Source organism: Mustelus asterias, chromosome X (assembly GCF_964213995.1).
Source record: "Mustelus asterias chromosome X, sMusAst1.hap1.1, whole genome shotgun sequence".
Classification (NCBI taxonomy): domain Eukaryota; kingdom Metazoa; phylum Chordata; class Chondrichthyes; order Carcharhiniformes; family Triakidae; genus Mustelus; species Mustelus asterias.
Genome location: NC_135834.1, coordinates 11,332,800 through 11,360,195, shown reverse-complemented (window position 1 = coordinate 11,360,195; position 27,396 = coordinate 11,332,800). Strand labels below are relative to the sequence as shown.

The 27,396-nt window shown below is 43.2% G+C and overlaps 1 protein-coding gene across 3 annotated transcripts in view; it reads right to left on the bottom strand.

Moving 5' to 3' along the window:
• Window positions 1-857: 857 nt before the first annotated feature.
• The window catches only part of lmbr1l (limb development membrane protein 1-like), a 67,271-nt gene continuing 40,732 nt past the window's right edge, over window positions 858-27,396 (bottom strand). For 2 of the 3 annotated variants that reach the window (XM_078201251.1, XM_078201253.1), the window contains 12 exons: window positions 27,159-27,285; window positions 26,199-26,267; window positions 21,976-22,040; window positions 19,543-19,615; window positions 19,154-19,240; window positions 18,979-19,055; window positions 15,867-15,944; window positions 14,524-14,597; window positions 13,182-13,272; window positions 11,368-11,434; window positions 9,692-9,853; window positions 1,335-1,544 (listed from right to left, as the gene is read on the bottom strand). In XM_078201251.1, the coding sequence (XP_078057377.1) occupies window positions 1,462-1,544; window positions 9,692-9,853; window positions 11,368-11,434; window positions 13,182-13,272; window positions 14,524-14,597; window positions 15,867-15,944; window positions 18,979-19,055; window positions 19,154-19,240; window positions 19,543-19,615; window positions 21,976-22,040; window positions 26,199-26,267; window positions 27,159-27,285 (1,053 nt within the window). In that variant the 3' untranslated portion in view covers window positions 1,335-1,461. Of the gene's footprint in view, window positions 1,545-9,691; window positions 9,854-11,367; window positions 11,435-13,181; window positions 13,273-14,523; window positions 14,598-15,866; window positions 15,945-18,978; window positions 19,056-19,153; window positions 19,241-19,542; window positions 19,616-21,975; window positions 22,041-26,198; window positions 26,268-27,158; window positions 27,286-27,396 lie in introns of all 3 variants that reach the window. The other variant, XM_078201252.1, reaches the window with a different exon arrangement.

Here is a 27,396-nt window from a genome sequence, read left to right as displayed (position 1 = left end):
GAAATGCATCGCCAAAAAAAACTCTGGCTCTAAAAATTGGTTAATGATAATATGCAATTTATTATACATGGGACTCCAGTGGAAAACTCGGATGCCTAAACTATCAGCAATTTTATAATAAACCCACAAAAACAGAACAATGGCCAGAAATCATTAACCATCATCTTGTTTGACATTGGAAGTGGTAATGGTTTCTTGACAGTCCATCTATTTAGACAGAATGTGTCTCTAATCCCATGTGCAGGCAGATAATTCAGTTAGCGCTGTTCAAATCCAGTAGAAATGAAGTGCAAAATCAATTCAATCCTTCAATCAAATGAAGTCTTAAGCTTTGGGCTGGGTAGGAAGCAGAGATTCAGTTCAAGCTCTTGACACTTGTTCCATTAACAGAACTAAAACACTGAAAGACATTAAAAACATCACCAAACATTGGGATAAGAGGTTTTCCTTAATTGGCATCCTTAGTTGCTCACTCAGTTTACAAAACACCAGTTTAGTAAAAAAACAAAATTCGCCAGTCACCAGTCCAAATTAGAATTCCAGTAAATATTGCCTCGAAACATGTAGTACATGAAAAACCACCACATTTCTCCTACCTGAATCTCAATTAAAGCGCCACTTTTACTACATAAAAACGTTCTCCAAGTCCCTGAAATATATGAGTAAATCTCACTCTCTGCATGGTTAACAGCCTGGCTTCTCAGTCAGCAGGTACTCTCCACTGCTTTCATTAAATGGTTCTGAAAGGAGCATGGCCTTGGGAGGAATATCCTGGAGGACGTTTCCCTTAAACAGCATCCTGTAATGTTCAAAACCCAGTCACTTTACAGAAAATATGTATATACATACACAAGTATATATGCAAATGGAAATTTGCCTCTCGGCTTTATTCTGAATTTCCCAGCCCTAATTCACACTGTTACCACCAGACATGGAAATCCTTCAGAGTTGCTTCATTTTGACACCACTACTAAAAAAACAGTTTAAAACAAAAACAGAAAGAACACCAATTGGTCACAGTAAACTTAAAAACACGGGCAACATCCAAGGGCAAAAATGTTTAAATAAAACATGCTAAAACCACATTTAGAAAAACCTATATTGCACGGAGTACGTAGTGTAAACATTTAACGGCTTGAAATATGTGCCTCTTTGGATTAATTCCACCCCATAATATGGTACATTTGCATAATGAGGTCCATCTCACTATGGTAATTCCAGCTCCGACTGATGTAAACAAGGCTTGGGTTTCTCTGCGGTGGGAAAGAGATATTTGATTGGGTAGGCCCAAGAGTCAGGATTTGCTGAAAAGAACTACCGTTCTATGGGCCTGGGGTTATGAGGGGCCTTGGAACTTAGAAACCCAACCGATAGCAGCATTCACAGTATAGATTTAATAGAATTCAGTCCCTTGTGTGGCTGGTCCATTTAAATTTCATCAGCCGTAACTTTCCAGCAATGTTACACGAGTCTCTTGCTGTTTGCTGGACACATCTTGGCAGAGATGCTGGATCTGGTGACTGGAAGAGGCAACCTGTCCAACCCTGAAAGAAATAAATAATGTTAAGAATCACAGTAATTTGTTGCAGAAATTTTAGTTTCTAAAAACGGGTTAAAAACCCTTTGTAGAAAAAGCTGAATGTCCATTTTGTTCTGTAATTACCCTAATTGCTTTTAAAAAAAATAATGTTGTGAAGATGTGCTTATATGGAATATTAAATCATTTCATCAGCTGGCTGTATAAAATGATTTTAAAAAAGGACAACCACTTTTAAGGAACTGCCACCTGCAAAGTCACATTCCATGGAGTTTCAAAGTCTATGGAGACCAACAGAGACAATGGCATCCCTGGCGGTGTGAACAGCTCATTCCTTGCTCATCAAGATGGAGGATAAGAACTCTGGCCATGAGTGGGGAATGCAGCCCCTCGTGCCTGCTCCGCCACTCAACGTGGTCATGGCTGATCTGATCACAGCCTCATCTTCACCTTCCTGCCTGCTCCCCAAAACCTTTCATTCCACTAATTAACTTATTTATCACCTTAAATTTGTTTAGTGTTCCACTACACTGAGGTAGAGATTTCTACAGATTCACCACCCTTTGAGTGAAGTAATTCCTCCTCAATTCTGTTTTACGTCTGCCTCCCCCTTATCCTAAAACTATGCTGAAAAGCCATTTGGCCCTTAGAGCCTGCTCCGCCATTCATTACGATCGCAACTGAATGATCAGCCATGATCGTAATGAACGGCAGAGCAGGCTCGAAGGGCCAAATGGCCTCCTCCTGCTCATATCTTCTTTGTTTCTATTCTGGAATGAGAAGTCATAGTTTCAGGATAAGGGGGAGGCAGACGCGAAACAGAATAGAGGAAAAATTACTTCACTGAATCTGTGGAAGTCTCTACCTCAATGTCCAACAAGGGGAAACATCCCACTCTACCTCTACCCTGTCAATCCCCTTTGGCATCTTATACACCTCAATTAGATCTCCTCTCATTCTTCTAAACTCCAGTGTAGGCCTAAACTGCTCAACTCGCTTCAGAAGACAAGTCTTCATCCCTGGAATCAATCTCGTGAGCTCTGAACCACCTCTAATGCATTTATGTCCTTCCTCAAGTAAGCGGACCAAAACGGTGCTCAGTGCTCCAGGATAGATCATTTGGAAATTAATGGCTGGGACATTTAAAATAAAAATCACCTTGGCTGTGAAACAACGCCTAAAGGGAGGCTATGCAAGACATGAGCTAGTTCTTTATATTCTTTGGAACATATAACCAACATGGAGAAATCATATGTTGTCGTCTGGATGCTGGAATCAGGATCCAAGCAGAGAAAACAGAAAACAGGAGTCTCCCTCTCTCTCCATAATGTTTAATCCAAGTCTGCACCCGGTTTTCTGAGTATGTATTTTCTAATACCTCTGCAGCAGACTCTTAAAAAGTCACTGGATATTCTACACCAGTGATTCCAGGGGAAAAGTGGATCTGCCAGCCACAGCTTTAAACTGATGGCCTCAGCCGAAGAACCAATGCCTCCTGATACAGTTAATCCTTACTGACTTGACCTATTTATCACCTGCACGTGGCCTTAAGTCTATGGGTGAGATTTTTTGGCCCTTATTGCTGGCGGGATCTTCTGATCCTGCCGAAGGTGACCCACCCTTAGCAGGTACCCTGATGATGGGGCGGGCGAGCCGCAAGAAACACTGTAGACAGTAGTGGGACCACCCTGCCGTGTGCAATGACGAGCTGCCCCTGCCACCCAATTTGTGCGTTGGGGAGGGGGGGGGGGGGGGGGGGAGGAGAGTGGGGAGGGGGGGGGGGAAAGAGTGGGGGGGGGGGGGGGGAAGAGGCAGGCAAGTGTGAAAAATCTAAATAATTTTGTGCACTCTTCTCTGTGCAAATGCTTGGCTTTTGTTTCATCATCCATGTGCATTGCAGGGCAAGGAAATCCAGATTCCAACCCATGAACTCCCCAGCCTACAGGCAAGTGCTGCACAATATTAACTTTTAGAACAAGGACTACGTTTCACCACTGAATATCTGATAACTGACATTACACAATTCCTCAAAATGAGGCTGGTGATAAAAGTTATTTTAAAAACCAAACAGGTCTCAAGATTTGCAATCCATGCATGAGCAGGAAAAGCAAAAATCAGATTCCAACAATCAGCTCATATAACCTACCTCTTTGCTCAGCGATAAGTCAGCATTACAAGAGTTTACAGTCTATTTTAAAGTAAAGTAATCTTATCAAATTTAATTATAAATAACTTAGCACTTTTTTTCCAGTCAGAATTCATTGTGATCAAGGAGGCCCCACTGAGAACCCAGGCCTTCTCAGGCCTGTTTGAATTTTTTTTAAATATAATCTTCACATCCAGAAATGGAAGTTAATTATTTTAGAACACAGGATTTGAGTCAATACTGCTCAAGTTCTTTCCATATTTTGGATTTATTCCAGCTGGTCAGAGACTTTAGTTATTTTGAAAGGTTGCCCTTGGTCAAATAAATTATTCAAAAAAAAATTGAATGTGAAAAATCAAAGGCACATTTGTCAATTGGGCGACTCAAGTGTCTGCAAAGCAACCTAACATTTTAAAAATACTTTACAGACAAAAGCATTTTAATTTTGATCTGAAACTCCTTTTCCATTTCATTAGGATATGTCCATACCAGATAATGGACTAAATGGCCTCCTCGGTGTCATAATTATTTCTGTGTTTCTATCATAGACAGAGTTGGGGGTGGGCCATGGGTGTGAAGAAAAACACCACCAACTACTGTCCAAAAGAAGCAGTTATGCCCAGATACCACTTGCTAGGCGATTTTGGCAAGTCACAAAAAAAAGGAACACCGACAAAATAGGATAGCAGCATCTTCTAACAAAGCAACAGAGTGTCTATCATCAAGGAGGACAAAGGCAAACACTGATCACATCAACACATTTAAAATAACTTGCATTTATTTACATGCTGCTGTTCCCATCCTCAAAACACGTCACAGCCAATTAATTACTCTTGAAGCAGTGACTATCCTGTAGTCAAATACTAATTTGAACGCAGACATCAGATATCAGGGGTCGATCACTTTGCTGGGAGTTTTCTATAGGCCGCCCAATAGTAACAGGGAGGTGGAGGAGCAGATAGGGAAACAGATCCTGGAGAGTTGCAATAATAGTAGAGTTGTTGTGATGGGAGACTTTAATTTCCCAAACATAGATTGGAATATCCCTAGGGTAAGGGGATTGGATGGGGAGGAGTTCGTTAGGTGTGTTCAGGAGGGTTTCCTGACACAGCATGTGGAGCCAAGCCAACAAGAGGAGAGACCAATGAACCTGGACAGGTGTCAGATCTCTCAGTGGGAGAGCATCTTGGGAATAGCGATCATAGCTCTATCTCCTTTATGCTTGCATTGGAAAGCGAGAGGATCAGGCAAGCTAGGAAAGCGTTTATATGGAGTAAGGGGAAATATGAAGACATAAGGCAGCAAATTAGAGGAGTAAATTGGAAGGAGGTATTCTCAGGGAAATGTACCGAAGAGAGGTGGCAGTTTTTCAAGGAATGTCTGTCTAGAGTTCTATAGGACAATGTTCTGAGCAGACAGGGAGGAGTTGGTAGGTTAAAGGAACCGTGGTGCACGAAAGCTGTGCAGGACCTAGTCGAGAAGAAAAAAGGAAAGTGTACAAAAGGTTCAGAGAGCTTGGCGAAGATAGGGATCTAGATGAGTATATGGCTTGTAGGAAGGGACTTGAGAAGGAAATTAGGAGAGCCAGAAGGGGTCACGAGAAGGCCTTGGCAGGTAGGATTAAGGAAAACCCTAAGGCGTTCTATAAATATGTGAAGAGTAAAAGGATGAGACATGAAGGAATCGGGCCTATAAAAGGTGAAGGCGGGAAAGTCTGTACAGAACCAGTGGAAATGGCAGAGGTGCCTAATGAGTATTTTGCCTCGGTTTTCACAGAGGAAAAGGACCTGGGTGGATGTACTGCGGGCTTGCGGTGGACTGAAAAGATGGAGTATGTGGACTTTAAGAGGTTGTGCTGGAATCTTTGAATGGCATCAAGATAGATAAGTCGCCGGGTCCGGATGGGATGTACCCCAGGTTACTGTGGGAGGCGAGGGAAGAGATTGCAGAGCCTCTGGCGATGATCTTTGCGTCGTCGATGGAGGCGGGAGAGGTGCCAGAGGATTGCGGATGTGGTTCCTATTTTCAAGAAGGGGAATAGGGATAGCCCAGGAAATTACCGACCGGTGAGTCTAACCTCAGTGGTTGGTAAGCTGATGGAGAAGATCCTGAGGGACAAGATTTATGAGCATTTAGAGAGGTTTAGTATGCTCAGGAATACACTCAGCATGGCTTTGTCAAAGGCAGATCGTGCCTTACGAGCCTGGTGGAGTTCTTCGAAATGTGACTAAACACATTGACGAAGGGAAAGCGGTAGATGTGGTTTATATGGATTTTAGCAAGGCATTCGATAAGGTCCCCCATGCAAGGCTTCTCGAAAAAGTGAGAGGGCATGGGATCCAAGGGGCTGCTGCCCTGTGGATCCAGAACTGGCTTGCCCAAAGGAGGCAGAGAGTGGGTATAGATGGGTCTTTTTCTAAATGGAGGTCGGTCACCAGTGGTGTGCCCCAGGGATCTGTTCTGGGACCCTTGCTGTTTGTCATTTTCATAAATGACCTGGATGAGGAAGTGGAGGGATGGGTTGGTAAGTTTGCCAACGACACGAAGGTTGGTGGGGTTGTGGATAGTCTGGTGGGATGTCAGAAGTTAGAGGGACATAGATAGGATGCAAGACTGGGCGGAGAAGTGGCAGATGGACTTCAACCCAGATAAATGCGTAGTGGTCCATTTTGGCAGGTCAAATGGGATGAAGGAGTACAATATAAAGGGAAAGACTCTTAGTACTGTCGCGGATCAGAAGGACCTTGGGGTCCGGGTCCATAGGACTCTAAAATCGGCCCCGCAGGTGGAGGAGGTGGTTAAGAAGGCGTATGGTGTGCTGGCCTTTATCAATCGAGGGATTGAGTTTACGAGTCCGGGGATAATGATGCAGCTATACAAGACCCTCGTCAGACCCCACTTGGAGTACTGTGCTCAGTTCTGGTCACCTCATTACAGGAAGGATGTTGAAAAGATTGAAAGGGTGCAGAGGAGATTTACAAGGATGTTGCCTGGATTGACTGGCATGCCTTATGAGGATAGGCTGAGGGAGCTTGGTCTTTTCCCCTTGGAGAGGCGTAGGATGAGAGGAGACCTAATAGAGGTATATAAGATGTTGAGAGGCATAGATCGGGTGGACTCTCAGAGGCTTTTTCCCAGGGTGGAAATGGCTGCTACGAGAGGACACAGGTTTAAGGTGCTGGGGGTAGGTGCGGGAGAAATGTTAGGAGGAAGTTTTTCACACAGGGTGGTGGGCGAGTGGAATTGGCTGCCGTCAGTGGCGGTGGACGCAAACTCAATAGGGTCTTTTAAGAGACTCCTGGATGAGTACATGGGACTTAATAGGATGGAGAGTTATAGGTAGGCCTAAAAGGTAGGGATATGTTCAGCACAACTTGTGGGGCCGAAGGGCCTGTTTTGTGCTGTAGTTTTTCTATGGTTCTTTCTATGTTTCTTTATCAACCAGTTTAGGCCCATTACCCCAGCCTTTATATCCTGCAGGTGAAAACATTATGCTGGACAACAGACATACAGCTCCTCACTGCAAAGCTCCCAGTCCTCCCCAACCTAGGGCCCATCAATTAGCATTGAAAAGCACTAAAATGTTTTAACATTACACATGCAGCTTGTCAGAGTCAGGATGTTTTATTGAGGATGCATAATAACTTCATACGCAAGCTTCAAAAGTACCTTAAATGAAGCAAAACCAAAAACAAAGTGGCAATTGGCATCTCAAGAAAGTCTGCCCATTCATTTAGGAATACCACAAACAATAGCAGGTAACTAAACAGTTTCAGCAATCTGTGAATTATCTTGATAAACTTATAAATACCATACAATTAGACATGCTTGCTTTTGAAGTATAAAAACCCCTCAATCCAGAAATGGCCTTTTATGAAAGATTGCGAATGTGCCAATATCCACTCCCTTCAATAGGTGGGTACAGATTCCTAATCATATGGTGCGGGCGAGGCTCTTCATCCCTCCTTATCTTGACCCTTTGGAATGAGTTGCGTCCCTGACTTTGTGCTTGGGCAGCTATTGCATTCAAATTGTTGACAATGAGAGATTAGAAATGGTTCCCAGGAGACAAAACTTTTCACAGCAACATTTCCCCAGGGGAACCAGACTGGGATTGTATTTCAGGACAAACGTCACTAGTTACTGACCACAGATCTAACATGGCCAGACCATAATTTAACCCTTCTTGATGCATTTCGAGTCAAAAAGTAACATGTGAACCTGGAACCAGTTTCATGCAAAATGCAGAATGCCAGATTACTACAACAAGGTTTCACGTTTTGTGCCTAATATCCAAAAAGAGTATTTGGCTTTGTTGGCTTACGCAAGCAAACCTACTGTAATCAAAATCTTCAGTTGTCCCTCCTCACGACAGCCAAATTTTATGCAATGATGTTTATGAGTGGCTCCAGAATCAGCAACTGCGGACTGAACCAGTGTCAAACCAATAGCAAAATATTTGGAGAAAGGGGGCGCTATAGTATCTTGTGCATGATTTGTAGCGGCAAGGAAACTAACTTTTAGAATAAGTGTCCAATTTGGATCAAAGTGGCTCCCAAAAACAGTAAATTTGGGACAGTTGAGAATAAAACAAAACGCCATTTTGTGTTCATTCACATCATCATTGCTTCCTCCTCAAACACTTATACTATAAGACATGGGAGCAGAAGGTGGTCATTTGGCCTAGTCTTATTTTAATTGATTTTGGCAAGTTGGGTGTAGATTGACCCATTTGGAGAAAACCCGAGGAGAGCAGCAAGGTCCCAACTCTTGCTGGGGAACAGTTCCGTGGTACCTGCAGCCAGAGTAACTCACCCAAGTGGCCATTCTTCATTTGCCAGCAGGCTATTTCACAGGGATGAAGAGGGGGAAGTCAGGCAAAAGTAAGGGAAAGAAATATTAGAAATGGTTAGCAATAACTTGGTCAAAAAGGTAGGCTTTAAAAGGAGAACTTTAAAAGGAGAGGAAGGTGGAAAGGGTTTTGGGAGAGAATTCCAGAGCTTGGAGCCAAGCAAGGCGGCAACATGTACAAAAGGCTAGATTCAGAGGCATGGAATTGGAGTTGTAGTGCGAGAGGAGGTTACGTCAAGTAGGATGGCAATTTGTAAACAGCTTGGCTCAACCATGGTCAGGAAAGGGGATGGGTTGAAGGGGGGGTGGGGGTTGAGTTTGTGGCAGGAGCCAAAAGGAAATATTTTTTTAAAGAAAAAAAACATTACAATTCAGACCAATCCAAGGTAAACAGGCCCGAAGCAACACTGGGCCTTTCAAAGAGTCTGAAACCCATAAGTGGCTCAAGTAAAACTCCTGATGACATTGCCAGCCAGAGGCCACCTGTACTTCGTAACAAAGCTGTTCTGTGCTCACTGCTCTGCATGCATCCCTACAGCCAGTGAAGAACTTACAGGGGCCAGAAAAAGCCACCATTAAGAATTGAACAATTAGTTGCTACCTAATGCTGTGGAAACTGGTGAATCTGCCCTGCAACACAAATGGCATGGAGCCCTGAGGTAAACACATCTTGGAGCAGCTCTGCAAAAGAAACAAGTCAGAGAATTGTGCTTGAAGCCTGCAAGCCAACCTCATTCTAGAAGATGCACCATTAATCAGCAAAAGGACGTTTGTTGTGTAATGGACTGGCTCTCTATACTGGTTTCACATGTAGCCATAAAACATTAGCTGGTATGCTTAGGTGAAGCCCAGCATCGCTGACCTACATATCTACCCGATTCAAAGGTATAGTTTTAGTGAGACAAGATGCCCCAGCTGTAGCATTCAATTAAGATTCTGTACTCAACTATTGAATGGAGCTCAAATTACAAGTTATTCACACACTTTAAAACATTAAAAACCTCCATTTATGTGGAACATCACAAATCCCATTACACTCCAAATATGATTCTAGTTCAAAAGGTGTTCAAGTCATTTTTGAATGCACCTTGGTCTCGTCAAGATGTACCAAATCAGAATGCCTGTGGTGTTATTGCACCTGTACAGGCAGCACTTACCAAATGCACGGAGAAGTTCAGCTTGCATAGCCTTGGTGAACTTTTTAACCAAACACATTGCAGTAAGGCCAGCAAAAAGCATGTTGTAGAGAAAGATGATGTAAAAATTTCCCAGCCAGTTAAAACTGCCAAAGTTCCCCAACAGGTCAAAGTTTGTGATTCCTAAAAAAAGGGAGGGGGGGGGGGGGGGGGGAGAAATAATTTTAAAGAGGTGAGCAATTCCAATGTCCAATTTAACATCTGTAGACTAAATCAGAAAACGTTGCACAACTTTTATTCAGATTATTTAACAAGATGCAGCACAGTAGGAAAAATGAAATGGTTTTAAAATTGACTTTTGTCCATTCAAATCTTCAATAAACATGCACCCTCTAAAGAGCACACAAGAAACAGATGAATATTCTTGCCATGCATTTGCACCTTCTTAAATCAAATAGTTGGTCAGTCATAATATCTAGCAGAGAGAGCCAAAACACATGCAACTATATGGCAGTGAGGAAACCAATGCCTTTGGGGGGGGGGGGGGGGAGGAGGAGATAGATTATATTTTAAAAAGACCAAGATTACACAAGTTCTCCAAAATTAAGCACAGTAGGAAAAACTGAACTTTACAGATTTTACAATCCAGCAGGTTTTACAAACTGAAAATGGGGCTTTGAATGCCAAGTGGCTTTAGTGGAGTTTGGTGCCACCTCCAGGCAGTCTTAAACTTAAACCCCAACTGGATCTAGCTTACTGGATGCCATCAGGGCCAAAGGCTTGTCATGACTTGTGTAAAGCAAATTTGTTTCTATTGCATTTGCTTCTGGGATCTCTAATTAGCATTTTGGAGATCACATTCCACAATTTAATCTGTTTTTCTGTGGAAACAGAAAACCAGTGCTTTCCTTGCTTCATACAAAGGGGCAACTATTCCTCATTATCAGATATCATATTAACGCTCTCTGGTTACCAAAGGCAATATGAAAAGCAGTCGCAAAAGGTCATTTAAATTGTCTCGTTAACAGGGAGATGATTCACTCATTGCTATTGGTTACATTCAAAATTCAGAAATGATAGACAGGCGCAGTGCAGAGATAACAGTGGATGTTTCAAAGATCTTAATTTAAATCAATAATTTGTCCAGTTCAGTTTTTCCTCCATTGTCTCCACTCCACAACCATACTGAGCTAAGCCTCCAGCATCCCGACAAAGTCACCATTCATTATGAGCGACCTCCAACAGCAAGCATTTGTAAACCATTTAACCAGAAGGAGCAAACACCTTCAAGTGCTGGACTGAGGGGAGTGTTGTGTCAGAGATAAGAGATCCTTTGAATGAGACATTAAACCGAGGCCCTTCCTGTGTGTTCAAGTGGTCACAGAAGACCCAATGGAATGATCAGTGAAGCTCTGTTATTAAAATATGAGAAAGCACTATATAAATTCAAGCTCCTTCCATTTTGTCTTCACCCAATATTTCCCGCATGCACACAAACATTCAGCAGGTTACACAGATTAACAAATTGAGAACTCTGGTTGATTTTTTCCTAAAGGATTTTATTCCCCTCCCAGGTCTGAACAGGTTGAAGCCAATTAAAATATCTAACACTGCCCCAGCGGAGATGTGTAAACTCAGTAGACCAGGAAGGTTTAAAACAGTAACTACAGGTACTGGAGAAATATACAACTGCTTACCGAGTGTCCGGGAGAATACTGGCAGGGCTGAGCTCAGAACAAGCAGTGACACACAGTTCCCGATTATCTAGATGGAACAAATGTAAAATATTTTACACAGAACAAAGGCATCCTTCAAACACCCTTAATCCCATAGCTGGAATATTGGCCAGAATTGTACCGCCCCACCCACACAAGAATTGGAGCGGGCAAGGGGCAGAACACGGAAAGGTCCGTTGACTTCGGGGAGTTTACTGTTTCGGGACGAGCAAGGCCATAAAATCCCACCCATTGTGTCCAGTTTTGGTCCCCTGCTGCAGCCACGGAAAAAGAGGGCTACAAAATGGATAGTCTGTCCTGGTAACTGAGGGCCTAGGTTAAGAGAACCAGGGTTTTTTTACTTTTGAAACAGATGGACTTCAAGGAGATATAATGGGGATTCTTAAAGTAAGTTTTATACAAATGTAAGCGTATCTTCATACACTTTTTTCCCTTTGGGAAATAGTGGGAAGTGGTGGGAAGTGGTAGCAAGACTTCTGAGCTGATTATTAGCTTGTTGAACTGCATTATGAATTCTCCTGTGACCAACAAGTCCAGCTGGAAACTGAACCTGGAGCTTCTGGTAGGTAGGGACACTAACACTGCGCAACAAGACCCCCTATCTTAAAGTAATTAAAGGATTAGACTAGATTCACATGGATAGGTTGCCTATACTCAATTGGTTAGGAAAGACTAGTAACTCAAGCATTGGTGACAAAAAGCATAGATGCTTTTTGCAAAGTCTTAAACTTTGGATAAATTGACATCAAGTGAATACAGGCTCACAATAAGCATTCAAAAAGGGAACTGGCCAAGTTCCTGTGAATGGTTGACTTCTCTACATAAAAAAAGTAGCAGAATTACTGGAGGCCAGGATCACAAGTCATTGTTTAATCATCTCCAGGATTTGGAGAGGATTGTTGCAGTTTCTTTTGACAAAAACATTTTTGTCTTCATTTTTTAAATGCGCCTTTTCTGGGACAGTGACACGGCCAATGGGTGTTGTTGGGATGGTATATGTAAGCGACGGTACATAGGGATGGGGCCAATGGTCTTTTCCTGTCCCCTCTCATGTTTGTAACCATACCACATTTAACTGCCTACCTGGTGACAATATTAATCATTGCACAACAAACTGAACTGGATCAGCCATACAAATACTGTACCTACAAGAGGTCAGAGGCTGAGAATTCTGCAGTGAGTAACTCACCTTCCAACTCCCCAAAGCCTGGCCACCATCTGAGGCACAAATCAGGTGAGATGAAATACCACTTGCCTGGATGTGTGCAGCTACAACAACACTCAAGCTCAACACCATCCAGGACAAAACAGCCCTGCTTGATCACTCCCCTCACCACTGATGCAGTGTATATCATCTTCAAAATGCACATCAGCAACTCAACACCACCTTCTCAAAGGCAATGAGGCTCGGACAATAAATGCTGGCCTCACCAGTGATGCCCACATCCCATTAAAGAATTTTAAAAATCCACAAAACAAGCCTATGGTTGTTGAGCCATTGGGCAGCACAGCTTGGTTGATGACTAATTATAATCAGCCTATGTGGCTGTTCTTCACAAATTTAAAAGTCATAACATTCACATACAATTTGAGAATCAGAAAAATAGGTGGGAGATTTGGTCTTCTCTTGCCCAAAGTACTGTCATACAGTTAACCAAACTTGTATATACAAGAAAGCAAACAGAACAATGCGGCATGTTATAATACAGCACAAGTCTATCCATTATAATCCTCAAACAGGAAACTATTTTCAACAGACGGGCTTCCAATCCTACCTTGGTCATGGTGGTGTCCTGCTTCCTGGGGGCAAGTTTGATGAAAAATGGGGAACTGTAAAACCCAACAACTGATGACACCATTAAGTAACTGCATTGAAGTCAAGGTGCAAACATGTCAGACAAGAGCATCAGAAACTACTGAGCCATCTTACAGTTGAGAAGTTGAACTGGTTGCAGGATCCTGGGGCCCCCTCTGGTGGGCCCCAGGATCCTACAACCACCATCCAAGTAAAAGCAGGTCAGTTCTCCCCAACGTCATGGCCAACCTTTATCCCTCAACTAACAGATTCTGATCATTAGCACAAAATGGTTTGTGGGAGTCTGCTTTGCACAAATGGTCTATACATTTCCTAAATTACAGCAGTAACTGGGATAGAAGCACTGGGCTATGCACTCCTTGACCAAGCCTTGTGCCAAACAAGCAAGGAGGAAACAAGAGGTCCTTACATACTCTCCACTTGCCTGGATGAATGCAGCTTCAACAACACTCAAGCAGCATGACCCCATCTAGACAAAATAGCCTGCTTGATCAGCACCCCATCAAAATTCACTCCCTCCACCACCAATGCTGTGTTCGCATGTACACCATCTACAAGTTGCACTGCAACACCTCACCAAAGCTCCTTTGACAGGACTTTTTTTGTTCTTCAGGATACCAGCATCACTGGCAAGGCCAGAATTTACTGCCCATCCCCAGTTGCCCTCAGAGTGGCTTGCTAGGCCATTTAAGAGTCAACCACATTGCTGCGGGCCTGGAGTCACACATAGGCCAGAGAGCCAGGATGGCAGATTTTCTTCCTTAAAAAGGACATTGGTGAACCAAATGGGTTTTCATGCCAATTTTATACCCTTCCAAACCCGTGCCTTCTAGGAAAGCAGATGCATGGTAACACCACTGCCTGCAAGTTCCCCTCCAAGTCACACATCATCCTGACTTGGAACTATATCAGTTGATCCAAATCCTGGAACTCCCTGCCTAACAGCACTTCTGACAACCTAGCAAGCCACTCAAGAGGACAATTGGAAACGTGTAATAAATGCAGTGGTTCAAGTAGGCAGTTCACTACAGCCTTTGAGCAATTCAGGATGAGCAACAAGATGCTGGATTTGTCAGCCATACACACATCCTATTAACAAATGAAACAAAACTTGAGGCAGAAAATTGGGAACACACCCCTCGTTCACATTGTGGTACTTGGCCTGTGCCTCCTACAGGTAGCAAAGAGCCAATGATGTTTGGGGGGGGGGGGGGGGTAAAGACAGGGGGAAAGCCTGGTGAACACAAAAGGGGAGATCACCCCATCTGCCTTTACAGAACAGATAAACACTGAAAGGATACAAAATGAGAATGACTTCCACAGCTGCTCCAAGTGAACCAAACATAGAAAGAGAGTCTTTCCCTAGAAGAGGATCCTGGAATAGAAAAAGCAGTCACATAACTACAATTGGCTTTAGGGTTCCAGTGTGCGCGGTGCGTGGGTCAAACTGCAGAGTCAAAATGTCCAACACCCTCTGTCCGGAGACCCTTTAGACAATACACTAGACAGCTGTCAACACCTGTAGCAGTTGTAGTTCAGCAAAAGGTGGGGAAGATATAAAATCCAGAAATTTACCACCACAGGATTAACCTGTAAACTCTCAGCTGCTATTTTTCTCCAAAACAAAGATACTATGTATGGAAAAGGGGGATAATAAACTGTAAATGCTGCAGGGGTACAACAGAAACATCTAGAAAGAGAACTGATAGGCCAACATTGCTCTTCTTCAGACCCTTGAGTTGTGAAGGGTCAACCCCACCTATTTCATTTCACACATGTTCCAGCATTTTCTGTTCTTCATTCAGGCATGGTGCAGGAGCTCCCCCTCCAGGTTATTAAAGATAGTACATGATGTACAATGAACACTGTTTAGGGACCGTGTTATACAAGTAGCTCAAGAGGCCATTAGGGGAACTATATACACAAGTTATTTTTGCAAATGTTGCCACATTTTGTTCCTCACTTGCACATACAACAAAGAGCTTATCTTGCCTTTATAATTCAGCAAAACGTGTCAGTTTATATAGAGTTGTTGGAAAGCTTGCAGTCAAACATTACTTGTGCAAGTGACTAAAGAGCAGTATTGAAAACAGAGCTGTACCAGGCTCGGTTACACATGTTTTCTACCATCAACCTATGGAGACGTGGCTTCTATCTTCAAGATTTGGTTTCACTCACTGCAACAGAACATTAGGTAGTCAGTATGGTTACAGATCCCATTACATGCAACCTAGGGAGACTTGAGACTTTCCCTTGATGATGTTTGGAAACTATAAAACCTCCAGACTGTGGTAATTCCAGTTATAGGACAGCACCCAGACAAAGACTGCAGAAACAGGCCTGGGAAATTTTAGCTACTATACTTCACAAGGTGTGCCACAGGAACAGGAGGTCATTCAGCCTCTTAAACTTGCTCTTCCATTCAAGTAGATCATGGCTCGGTAACCCTTAATACCCTCGCATAACAAAAAAAATCATGCTGACTTTCCCAATTCAAGGATGTGCAGCTTTTAAAAGTCAGAGTTTGGGGTGGGAGGGGTGGTAATGCTTGGTGCAACCAGGCTGTCTAGATGGCAGTCAGCCATGAGCATAACACAAATAGCAGAAGTAAATTATATGCTTCGCTTTGTTTCAAGTTCTTTACCTGCATCCCTTTGGGCATGGCTGTTTCATCAATAAGTAATTCAAGAAGATGGAATCCCACCAGCAGGACTGAGATACCCTGAAATTATAGCAAATCAAAATATATCAACCGGGAAGAAAAGTGTACACCAACCTTCCCCAGTTAGTAAGACATCTCACAGTGCCAGAGTAGCAGAGATTAAACTACATTGTTTCAGGACCATTGTCTTTATGGCCCTTAAAACTGATGGGACAATACAAAATAAGTTTTGAACAATCCCAACCAAAAGCTTAGTGAGCACAAGTCCCTCGTACAAGCCTTTGCCACACACAAACAGGAGTTGCAGAACATTGCTGAGGCAGAGCAGGATGCCTTTGGGACATTTGGCTCATGATATACCTCCGCTGCAAGGGCTTGGGGCCGATGCTAGCTGCTAAAGTCTTGCAATGTTCACGAACAAAGACACCCTCACTTGGGAAATACAACATTCAAGGAAAATCACAACTACAACATTTGGTTTGATCATGTGCACCAATTTTAAAATATTGAAGTTTTATTTTATGGATTGAGTAATGTACAATTCCTGGCTCACATTGCATCAGGACTCAAACAGAAGCCAATCATGTTTGTGCCAAAAGGTCAGCGAACAGTTCATCTTTTCAATTAGGTCTTTCATGTGAAGCTGAGTTTTCTGGATTCAACCATAAAAAGCACAATCAATTACCTCTTGCATAAAACAAGTTTGTTTTAAAACTAAAAGGGCAATACATCATTTTGAGTTATGCAGATGAGTCACTCCTAAAAACACATCTAAGGCTTGCAGCTCAAGGAACAGGAGGGACTCAGCTGAACACTTAAAACCTAAGAATTTCAACATCATAGAGTTCAAAGATGTACAAAAATAAACTCCCATATCACTACTTAATAAACCTGCAGAAACAAAGCAATAACATTTTTAGTTGACTTTTTTGTATATTTGTTACTGGGATGTGGGCATCACTGGTCTGTCCAGCATTTGTAGCCCATTGCCAATTGCCCTCAAAGTGGTGGTGAGCTGCCTTCTTGAACCCACTGCAGTTCATCTGGTGTGAGTATGCCCAGTTTTAGGGAGGGATTTCCAGAATTTTGACCCAGAAACAGCGATATAGTTCCAAGTCAGGATGGTGTGGGGCTTGGAGGGGAACCTGCAGGTGGTGGCGCCCCCATGCAGCTGATGCCCTTGTCCTTCTAAGCAGTATAGATCACAGGTTTGGAAGGTGTTGTCAAAGGAGCCTTGGTGAGTTGCTGTAGTGCATTTTGTAGATGGTACATATTGCTGCCACTGAGAGTCAGTGGTGGAGGGAATGAATGTTTATGGATAGGGTGCCAATCAAGTGGGCTGCTTTGTCCTGGATGGAGTCAAGGTTCTCAAGTGTTGCTGGAGCTAAACTCATCCAGGCAAGTGGAGAGTATTTCATCAGACTCCTGACTTGTGTATCGTAGAATGTGGATAGGCTTTGGGGGGTCAGGATGGGAGTTCGTGCCACAGAGTTTCAGCCTCTGACCTGCTCTTGCAGCCAGTGTCTTGATATGGCTAGTCCAGTTCGGTTTCTGGTCAATGGTAATCCCCAGAATAGTAATAGTGAGGGATTCAGCAATGTTAATACAACTAAATGTCATGGGGAGGCAGTTAGATTCCCTTTTGCTGAAGATAGTTCAGTATGTGATGCCAAGGTTATAGTGTATGTAAATCCTTAAGATCTGAGTGATGAATGTGACTCAATGCCACTTCAGAGCAATTAATCCAGGAATATTACAAATGGTTCTTTCAGTCTTTCTCATTGGGTCTTTTTGCTTCCATGGTACAATTTAATAGAGGTTTATAAAATGATGAAGGGGATAGATAGAGCGAACGTTCAAAGACTATTTCCTCGGGTGGATGGAGCTATTACAAGGGGGCATAACTATAGGGCTCATGGTGGGAGATACAGGAAGGATATCAGAGGTAGGTTCTTTACGTAGAGAGTGGTTGGGGTGTGGAATGGACTGCCTGCAGTGATAGTGGAGTCAGACACTTTAGGAACATTTAAGCGGTTATTGGATAGGCACATGGAGCACACCAGGATGATAGGGAGTGGGATAGCTTGATCTTGGTTTCAGATAAAGCTCGGCACAACATCGTGGGCTGAAGGGCCTGTTCTGTGCTGTACTGTTATGTTCTATGTTCGCTATTTTGCATCACAAATTCTAATGGTTATGATGCTCACTCCCAGAGTAAAACTGAATGGAGTGGCATATACACCATTGAGCAACTCGAGCTAGTTGAGAATGCTCTCAAAGCAAATTCTGATGAAACCCTGGGTTAACTACTCTCGACTTCAATTTATACTCTCCCCAACACTGCCATTTAGGAATTGGACTCCCAAGCTAGCTAGCTTTCCCATCAATTTTTCTTCTCAACATCGTTAATTGTTGGTGACTGGAAAGCTATGTTGCTAAAAAATGCACATCCCAGCAATTGAAAAGGCTTTTAGGTGGATTGTTTCCAGCAAAAATGCTTTTAAAGATTTTACAAGAAGGAAAATACACACCATTCATCCCTGATGGGATTAGGTTTTGTTTTACAGAGAAACACTCAGGATTTCTATAAACAGCACAAACATAGACAACTGGCAAACCTTTGCATTGTCATTCAATCCAAAGCAGAAAGTTCGAATACCTCTTACACTAAAAGGTCAGACTACAAAGTGTGCCGCTGTCTCCAGGTGACATTTGACAGCAGGTTGGCTGCATTTAGTTGGCACAGCATTAAAAACAGTTTACAGAACACTTTGTAGTTAAATGTTCCGTGTGATCAGCAATTCGGCACAATTGCATGAACAAGGTGTGATTAGGTACACTGCATTCTATGCTTGGACAAGGTGCGCATTGATCAGAAGAGGATCGTAATGAAAACCAAGTCTAATTTGCAGGTTTGTTTTTTGTTTCATTTCAACATGGATGAAGATGGTGTCTTTAGAATATTAAGCAAATTAATTTGAGATATCAAGCAGCCATGGAGTAGTAAAAAGATCAAAATTTGTATTAATTACAATTGGATAGGTGAGTGGCTGGAATCTCTTCACCAAAACCCAACCAATATTTTAACACTTACTGTTAATGCCAGAAGCAACAGCATTACCAATGGGTATCCCAGGTTCCTTTGCCAAGGTGATGCTCGTCTCCTAATTTCTGTGGGCAGAGATACGCTGTTAGAGGTGTCTCACTTTACACACATACACCAAAGATGATATGCGCATGAACAGTTAATTCAAATTTCCTGCTCATACCCAATTTAAGCCTCCTGGCATGGATACTCAGGAACTGATTTTTGAGGGACTCCACACTGAAAAACACCCAGCAGGATGACATCTTGCCTGCCAGCATAAGAAAAAATATACATTAGCAACAATGTTGCTTTTGAATTCCTTTCACAGTAAATTGCTTGAAAGCTTGATCAAGAAGTTTAGAAAGTTATCATTGGGCACAAAGTTGCACAGCTCAAATATATGACTTGATTTGAAGTATTGACAATTTGCTTTATGGTTTTTGAACAACATTAATCTCACATTGCTGGACAGAAAATGAAAAGGGTATCAAATTCAGTTAGGTTTATTCCATCGTCATTGATGGGGTTGGACGTGGGGTCATTCTGTCCACAAGAATTACTTTTACACACCATTTAGCTTATGTAGCACGGCAGCCTCCTCAAATCGTGTGCAGTTGAGTTGTTCATCCAGGTCTTCCAAAAGCTACAATCAAAAAGTAGAGTAAGATTGATGCATCCCATCACCCTTCAATAACATACATTGACACAGCCCTATTGACAAAATATCTCAAAGGCCCTTCACAGGAGCGTCATCAAACCCTGAGCCAAAGGAGGAGACATTAGGACAGATGACCAAAAAGGTTAGATCCAAAAGGCAGATTTTGGCACTAAAAGGAGGGAGATAGACAGGGAATTGCAGAACTTGGGGCCCATGCAGCTGAATGGCAGAACGATTAATATCATGGGTGCTCAAGAGGCAGGAATTTGAGCGCAGAGATTGAAGGGTTGAGGCTGGAGGAATTTGATCGCGGAAGAGAATCTTAAAATTAAGGGGCTGCTGAACAGGGAACCAACACAGTCAGTTAGCACAGGGGTGATGGGTGAGCAGAATTGGTACAGGTTAGGGTTCAAGTTCGATGAGCACAAGTTTGTGGGGAGTGGAAAATTGGTCAACAAAGCAAGGGAATAGTTCAGTCTGGTGGTAACAAAATGGATAAGGATTTCAGCAGTTGATGGGCTGAGGCAGTGGCAAAGAATGGTGATATCAGAAGTGGAGGTTCTTGGTAATGGAGAGGCTAAGGGGTCAGAAGTTCAGCTCAGAGTCCAGTAGAATGATGAAGTTACAAACGTGTGATTCGGCCTCAAACACTGAGGAGGGAATGGAGTCTGTGGTTAATGAACACAGTTGGTGGCAGGGATGATAAACAATGGTTAATATTGATAATACTGTATTGGAGAAAGTTTCTGCCCATCCAATATCAGGCAGCAGCGTCACACCTCAAAATAAAAAGCCTAGATAACACCTTGGAGTTCCAATACACCATAGTGAGCACAGTATTTGCAATCACACCAAAGTTTTCCTCATCTGCCTTAAATGAATGACCCTTTATTTTTAAACAGTGGCCCCTAGTTCTAGATTCTCTGACAAGGGGGGGGAAACATCCTCTCCACATCCACCCCATCAGTCAGTACCCCTCAGGAAAAAATCCATCTGGTTCACTAACGTACTTTAAAGGAGGAAATCTGTCGTCCTTACCTGGGTCTGGCCTACATGCGACTCCAGACACACAGCAATGACACTAAACTGCCCTCAAAAAATGGCCTAGCAAGCCACTCAGTTGTACAAGGTCAATAAATGCTGGCCAGCCAGCAATGCCCATGTCCCATGAATGAATATTAAAAAAAAAGAGGGGTTTTGATCAAGTCACCTCTTACTTTTCTAAAGTCTAGTGGATACAAACCTAATCTGTCCAACCTTTCTTCATAAGGCAACCCACCGATTCCTGGTATTAGTTTAGTAAACCTTCTACTCAACTGCCATAAACAAGGAAACCAATACTGTACATAATACTCCAAATGTGGTCTCACCAATGCTCTGTACAACTGAAACTTAACCTCCATACTTTTGTAATCCATTTCCCCCTCAATAAACAATAACCTTCCATTCGCTTTCCTAATTACTTGCTGTACCTGTATACTAGCCTTCTGTGATTCATGTACTCAGAGACCCAGATCCCTCTGTACCTCAAGATCTCTGCAATCCCTAAAGGGAAGCTTTCTTATTCCTGCTGCCAAATGGACAATTTCACATTTGCACACATTTATACCCCATTAGTCAATTTTCTGCCCACCCTCACTTAACCCATGTTCCTTTGTGGCCTCCTCACATCCTCTTCACAATTTAGTTTCCTATTTATCATTGTGTCATCAGCAAATTAAGCAACCCTTCAGTCCCTTCATCCAACTCATTATCAATTGTAAAAAGGCCTCAACACTGATCCCGTGGCGCACTACCTGTCACATCTTGCCAACCGGAAAAAGACCCATTTGTGCTGACTGTTTCCTATTAGCTAGCCAATCTTCAATCCATGCCAACATGTTATGCCCAACACAGTGACATTTTATTTTCCACAATAACCTTTGATGTGACATCTCATCAAATGCCTTCTGGAAATCTAAATAGAGTACATCCACCGGTTCCCCTTTATCCACAGCACGAGAGACAAGGAGAAACTTCTTCTCCAAGGGTAATGAAGCCGTGCAAGTTCTTCTGAGGGAAGTGGATCTGTGTAATATTTTACTGCAGAGGGCTGTAGAGGCTGGGTCGTTAAGTACATTCAAGGTGAATAGACAGATTTTTAATCAGTAAGGGAATCAAGGGTTATGGGAAAAGGCGAGAAAGTGGAGTTAACGATTATTACATCAGTCATAGTCTTATTTAACTGTGGAGCAGACTCGATGGGCTGAATGGCCTACTTCTGCTCCCAAATAATTCCATTGGAAAAGCTGGAGTCACGCAACATTACCTTAGATGACGAGAGTTTGTAAAATAAGATTCCTTACCCTGGGTTTTACAAGAAGTTGGCCAGTGACAGTGAACATACGGGACAAGCCAAAGGGAGTGCACACTGTGAAGAGAAGGAGACAAGTTAATTCTGGAAATCCAAAACCTATGCAATTTGCTCTCTACATTCTGAATACTGATGAAGCAGACAGATTTAAACTCTCTCTCAATTGTGTAATTCTGCACTAATCTGTAGCTTTTTAAAAAATTCCTTTATGGGATGAGGACACCACTGGCTAGGCCAGCTGCCTATCCCTAATTACTAGAGATGATGGTGGTGAGCCACCTTCTTGGACCAAGCAGTCCATATGTTGTAGGTGCACCCACAGTGCTGTTAGGAAGGTAATTGCAGGATTTTGACCAAACAACACAGTGAAGGAGTGGCAGTATATTGGCTTTTGCTACCAAATAAACCTGTTGGACTTTAACCTGGTGTTGTTAAACTTCTTACTGTGTTTACCCCAGTCCAACACCGGCATCTCCACATCATGTATATTTCCAAGTCAGGGTGGTGAGTGATTTGGAGGGGAATTCACAGGTGGTGGCACCCCCATGCATTTGCTGCTCTTGTCCTTGCTGTCTAAAGAACCTTGGTAAGTTGTTGCAGTGCATCTTGTAGATGGTACATACTGCTGCCACTGTACATCGGAGATGGAGGGAAGTGGATGTTTGTGGAATGGTTGCCCATTATGCAGGGCTGCTTTGTCCTGGATGGTGTTGAGCTTCGAGTGTCATTGGATCTGCATTCATCCAGGCAAGTGGAGAGTATTCCATCACACTCCTGACTTGTGCCTTGTAGACAGTAGACATGCTTTGGGAATCAGGAGGCGAGTTACTTGCTGCAGGATTCCTAGCCTCTGACCTGCTCTTGTAGTCACAGTATTTACATGGCTGGTCCAGTTCAGTTTCTGGTCAATGGTGACCCCTCAATATAGATAAGTGGGAGATTCAGTGATGGCAATGCCATTAAATGTCAAGGGTTGATGGCTATATTCTCTTTTGTTGGAGATGGTCACTGCTTAGCACTTGTGTGGCGTGTACTTGCCATTTGTCAGCCCAAGCCTGGATATTGTCCAAGTGCTGCTGCGTTTGGACATGGACTGCTTCAGTATCAGAGTGGCAGTGAATGGTGAACAGCGTTTAACTACCCACTAACTTGCCCACTTCTGACTTCATGATGGAAAAAGTGTTATTGACAAAACAGCTGAAGATGGTTGGGTCTCGGACATTACCGAGGAACTCCTGCAATGACCTCAAACTGAGATGACTGACCTTCCATAACCACAACCATCTTCCTTTGGGCCAGGTATGACTCCAATCAATGGAGACATTAGCCCCCAATTCCCATTGACTTCAGTTTTGCGAGGGCTCCTTGATATCATACTTGGTCAAATGCTGCCTTGATGTCAAGGACAGTCACCCTCACCTTACCTCTGGAGTTCAGCTCTTTGGATCAACAGTAGGCAATTGGATGGGCTGGATTTGCCCCACTTTTTCTGGACATGGTGTATCTGGCCATTTCCCACATTGCCAGGTAGATGCTAATGTTGTTGTTGTATTGGAATAGCTTGGCTAGGGGAGTGGCTACTTCTGGAGAACATTGTCAGCTGGAATGTTATCAGGGCCCATTGCCTTTGCAGTATCCAGTACCTTCAGCTGTTTCTTGATATCACCTGGAGTGAATCGAATTGGCTGAATATTGGCATCTGTAATGCTTAGGAGGAGGCAGAGATAGATCACCCATTCAGAACTTGTGTCTTAAGATTGCTGTGAATGCTTCAGCCTTATCTTTTGCGCTGATGAGCTGGATTCCTCCATCATTGAGGATGGGGATATTTGTGGAGCCTCCTCCTCCAGTGAGTTGCTTAATCGTCTACCACCACTGATGGCTGGACGTAGCAGCACTGCAGAACTTAGATCTGATTCGCTGACTGTGGGATCGCTTAGCTCTGTCCATTACTTGCTGCTTCTGCTGTTTGGCACACAAGTCATCCTGTGTTATAGCTTCATCAGGTTGACACCTCATTTTCAGATATGCCTGATGCTACTCCTGCACACCCTCCTGCACTTTTCATTGAATCAGGATTGATTCCCTGGTTTGATGGTAATGGTAGAGTGGAGGATATGCCAGGCCAGGAGGTTATAGATTGTGGTTGTATACAATTGCTGCTGCTGATGGTCCCATAGCACCTAGAATGCCCCGTTTTGAGCTGCTAGATCTGTTCCAAGTCTATCCCATTTAGCACTGTGGTAATGCCACACAACCCCGACGGAGGGGACCCTCAATGTGAAAATGGGACTACGTCTCTGCAAGGACTGTGCGGTGATCATGGACAGATGCATCTGTGACAGGCAGGCTGGTGAGGATGAAGTCAAGTAGGCTTGCCCCTCAGTTACCTCACCCAGTCTAGCAGCTATGTCCTTCAGGATGGACCAGCTTTGTTAGTGGTGGTGTTACCAGGCCACCAAGAGTGAAGCCCCCCCACCCAGGGTACAATATATGTACACTTGCCACCCTCAGTGCTTCTTCCAAGTGGTATTCTGGAGTAGTACTGATTCATCAGCTGGGAAGGACCACTATGTGGTAACCTGCAGGCTGTTCCCTTGTCCATGTCTGACCTGGTGCCATGAGACTGGAGTTCCAGAATTGATGTTGAGGACTCCCAGGGTAACTACCTGGTGACTGTATACCACTGTGCCACCACCTCTGCTGGGTCTGTCCTGCCAGTGGACAGGACACACCCAGGAATGATGTCTGGGATATTATCCACAAGGTATAATTCCATGAGCATTATTATGGCAGGCTGTTGCTTGACTAGTCTGAGACACAGCTCGCCCAATGTTGGCACAGGCCCCCAGATGTTAATGAGGACTTACAGGATTGAGAGAGCTGGGTTTGCCATTGTCATTTCTGGTGCCTAGGTCAGTGCTAGGTGATCTGGGGCAGCACAGTGGTTAGTACTGCTGCCCCTCCGCTCCAGGGGCCCGGGTTCAATTCTCGGCTTGGTTCACTGTGTGTGGAGTTTACACGTTCTCCCTGTGTCTGCGTGGGTTTCCTCCGGGTGCTCCAGTTTCCTCCCACAGTCTGAAAGACGTGCTGGTTAGGGTGCATTGACCCGAACAGGCGCCGGAGTGTGGCAACTAGGGGAATTTCACAGTAACTTCATTGCAGTGTTAATGCAAGCCTTACTTGTGACTAATAAATTAACTTTACTTGTTTGGTTTCATTTCTCTTTGTAAGACTTTGAAATGGCCTAGCAAGCCATTCAGTTGCATCAGAGAGCAGTTAAAAGTCAACCAAATTGCTATGCGTCTAGAGGCCAGACCAGATAAGGATGGAAGATTTCCTTCCCTGAAGGACATTAGTGAACCAGTTGGGTTATGACCATCGACAGTGGTTTCAAGGTCACCACGAGACTAGCTTTTTAATATAATTCCAGACTTATTAATTGAAGTTAAATTCCAACAGCTTCTGTGATGGGATTTGAACTAGTGTCCCCAGAACGTTAGCTTGGGCCTCTGGATTACTAGCCCAGTGACATTACCAAAATGTCATTACCTCCCCTAAAGGAATGCATGCTTTAAACAGAGAAATCTCTCATGCACTTACATACATACTTCACAGGCACTGAAGTGGGGGGGGGGGGGGTATTGGTTAGATAAAATTAAACTAAAGCATTGACATTTCCATCTTAATTGCAGTAATGAAACTCTACACAACATGACTTGTTGTAGAAAAGCAACATTCAACCCAAGGTTGAAGAATTAGCTGCTTTGAGAAAGAAAAATAAACCTCAATATTCTCTTTGCGTCAATGGGGGAAGTTAAACGTGACAGGTGGGATTCTCCAGCCCCGCTCACCCAAAACTGGAGAATCTCACCCAAGGTCAATGGACCCTCATTATGATTCCTGTGGTGAGCATGATGGAAGAATTCCCCCCCGACAAGTTTGGCCAGTTCTGCTCCAGTCATGTGGTCCAACAGCCTTAATCTGCTTTGTCCTCACACTGGTCAAGTTTAAGCATGCAAATTAACATTTGCTCCAAGAACACAATTTACAAACTATTGGAATTCAAACCATTTGAATTTAAGGACTGGGCTATTTAAGCAAACCTCATAATAACAAAACCTTCACAAAAATGTTTTCAAAATTCACCAATTAGGAAAAATAACAATCTAAGGTAGCACAGGCCATCATTTTATCCTCGGAGGAGTTACTCACAGAGAAGCAGCAGAACTCCAAATAGAGAAATACAGGAGTAGAGGTACGGAAGGTAATAGTCCCACAGATCTGTTGGTAAAAGAGAACATGTATTAAAATATGGACTGAAGAAGAATGGATGACTTGAACAAGAGTCCCGCTCTCAGCTTTTAGACTTGCCTTGGTTGCAACATCTCGAAAGGCTGAGACACTAGGATATATAAATCCAAAAACAACAAGAACATTTGAGGAACATGTTTCTCCAAATCCCATGTTAGCACTGAGACACCCACAAGTTCTCCAATCCTGTATTAAGTTTTTTAAAAATTAATTATACTTTTTGCCACTACTCCTTTTCCAGCAATGACTCCGATGATGGGATAGAAAGCAACATACTCAAATTTGCTAATGACAAGGATAGATAGCATTGCAAGTAGTTAGAAAGTTAGAACAATGCGTAAAATTACCAGAGATACTGAGAGATTAAGTGAATGGGCAAAACGGATTTCAAATTTAGACAAATATGGAGTCATGCACTTTGGACCTAAAAAAGGACAGGATAATTCCCAGATGGTGAAAAAAACTTGAAACAGTCGAGGTCTAGGAAGTCCAGATACACAGATCCTTAAAAAAATAATTAACGGGTACATAAAACTAATCAAAAAGGCTAATGGCATGCTGGCCCTCATCTGGAAGATTAGAATGGGGATGGGAGGAAGTCATGCTTCAACTACACAAAAGTCTTGGTTAGACCACATGTGGAGTCACTTGAGCAGTTCTAGGAAGGTTATATTAACCTTGGAAGGAATACTATGTCGATTTACTCTGACACCTGGACTCCAAAAGGTTACAACTACACAGAGCTTATACAAACTTGGGTTCTATTCCCCGAAATTTAGACGGTTAAGGAGAGATTTTGATTGACGTTTTCATGGCATTAGGGTGAGCAATTTAGGGTAGTGCCTTTAGCAAGATACTCACCATAAAGAGATTCTCGGCTCGCTGCATCATCATTAATAATTGCCGATGCCACCCACACGATCCCCAGAACCAGGAGGGTCAGAAGGAAGAGGACAACAAATGTTTCATAAACCCGAGCCATAATTCCCTGTGGATGGAGACAATATAATCTAAGGTAGAGTTCCTGTATATCAAAAAAGATCGGAGCTGAAACTCCAGGTCAGGTGAGATGTTAAAACCAGCAACCATAATGTCAGCA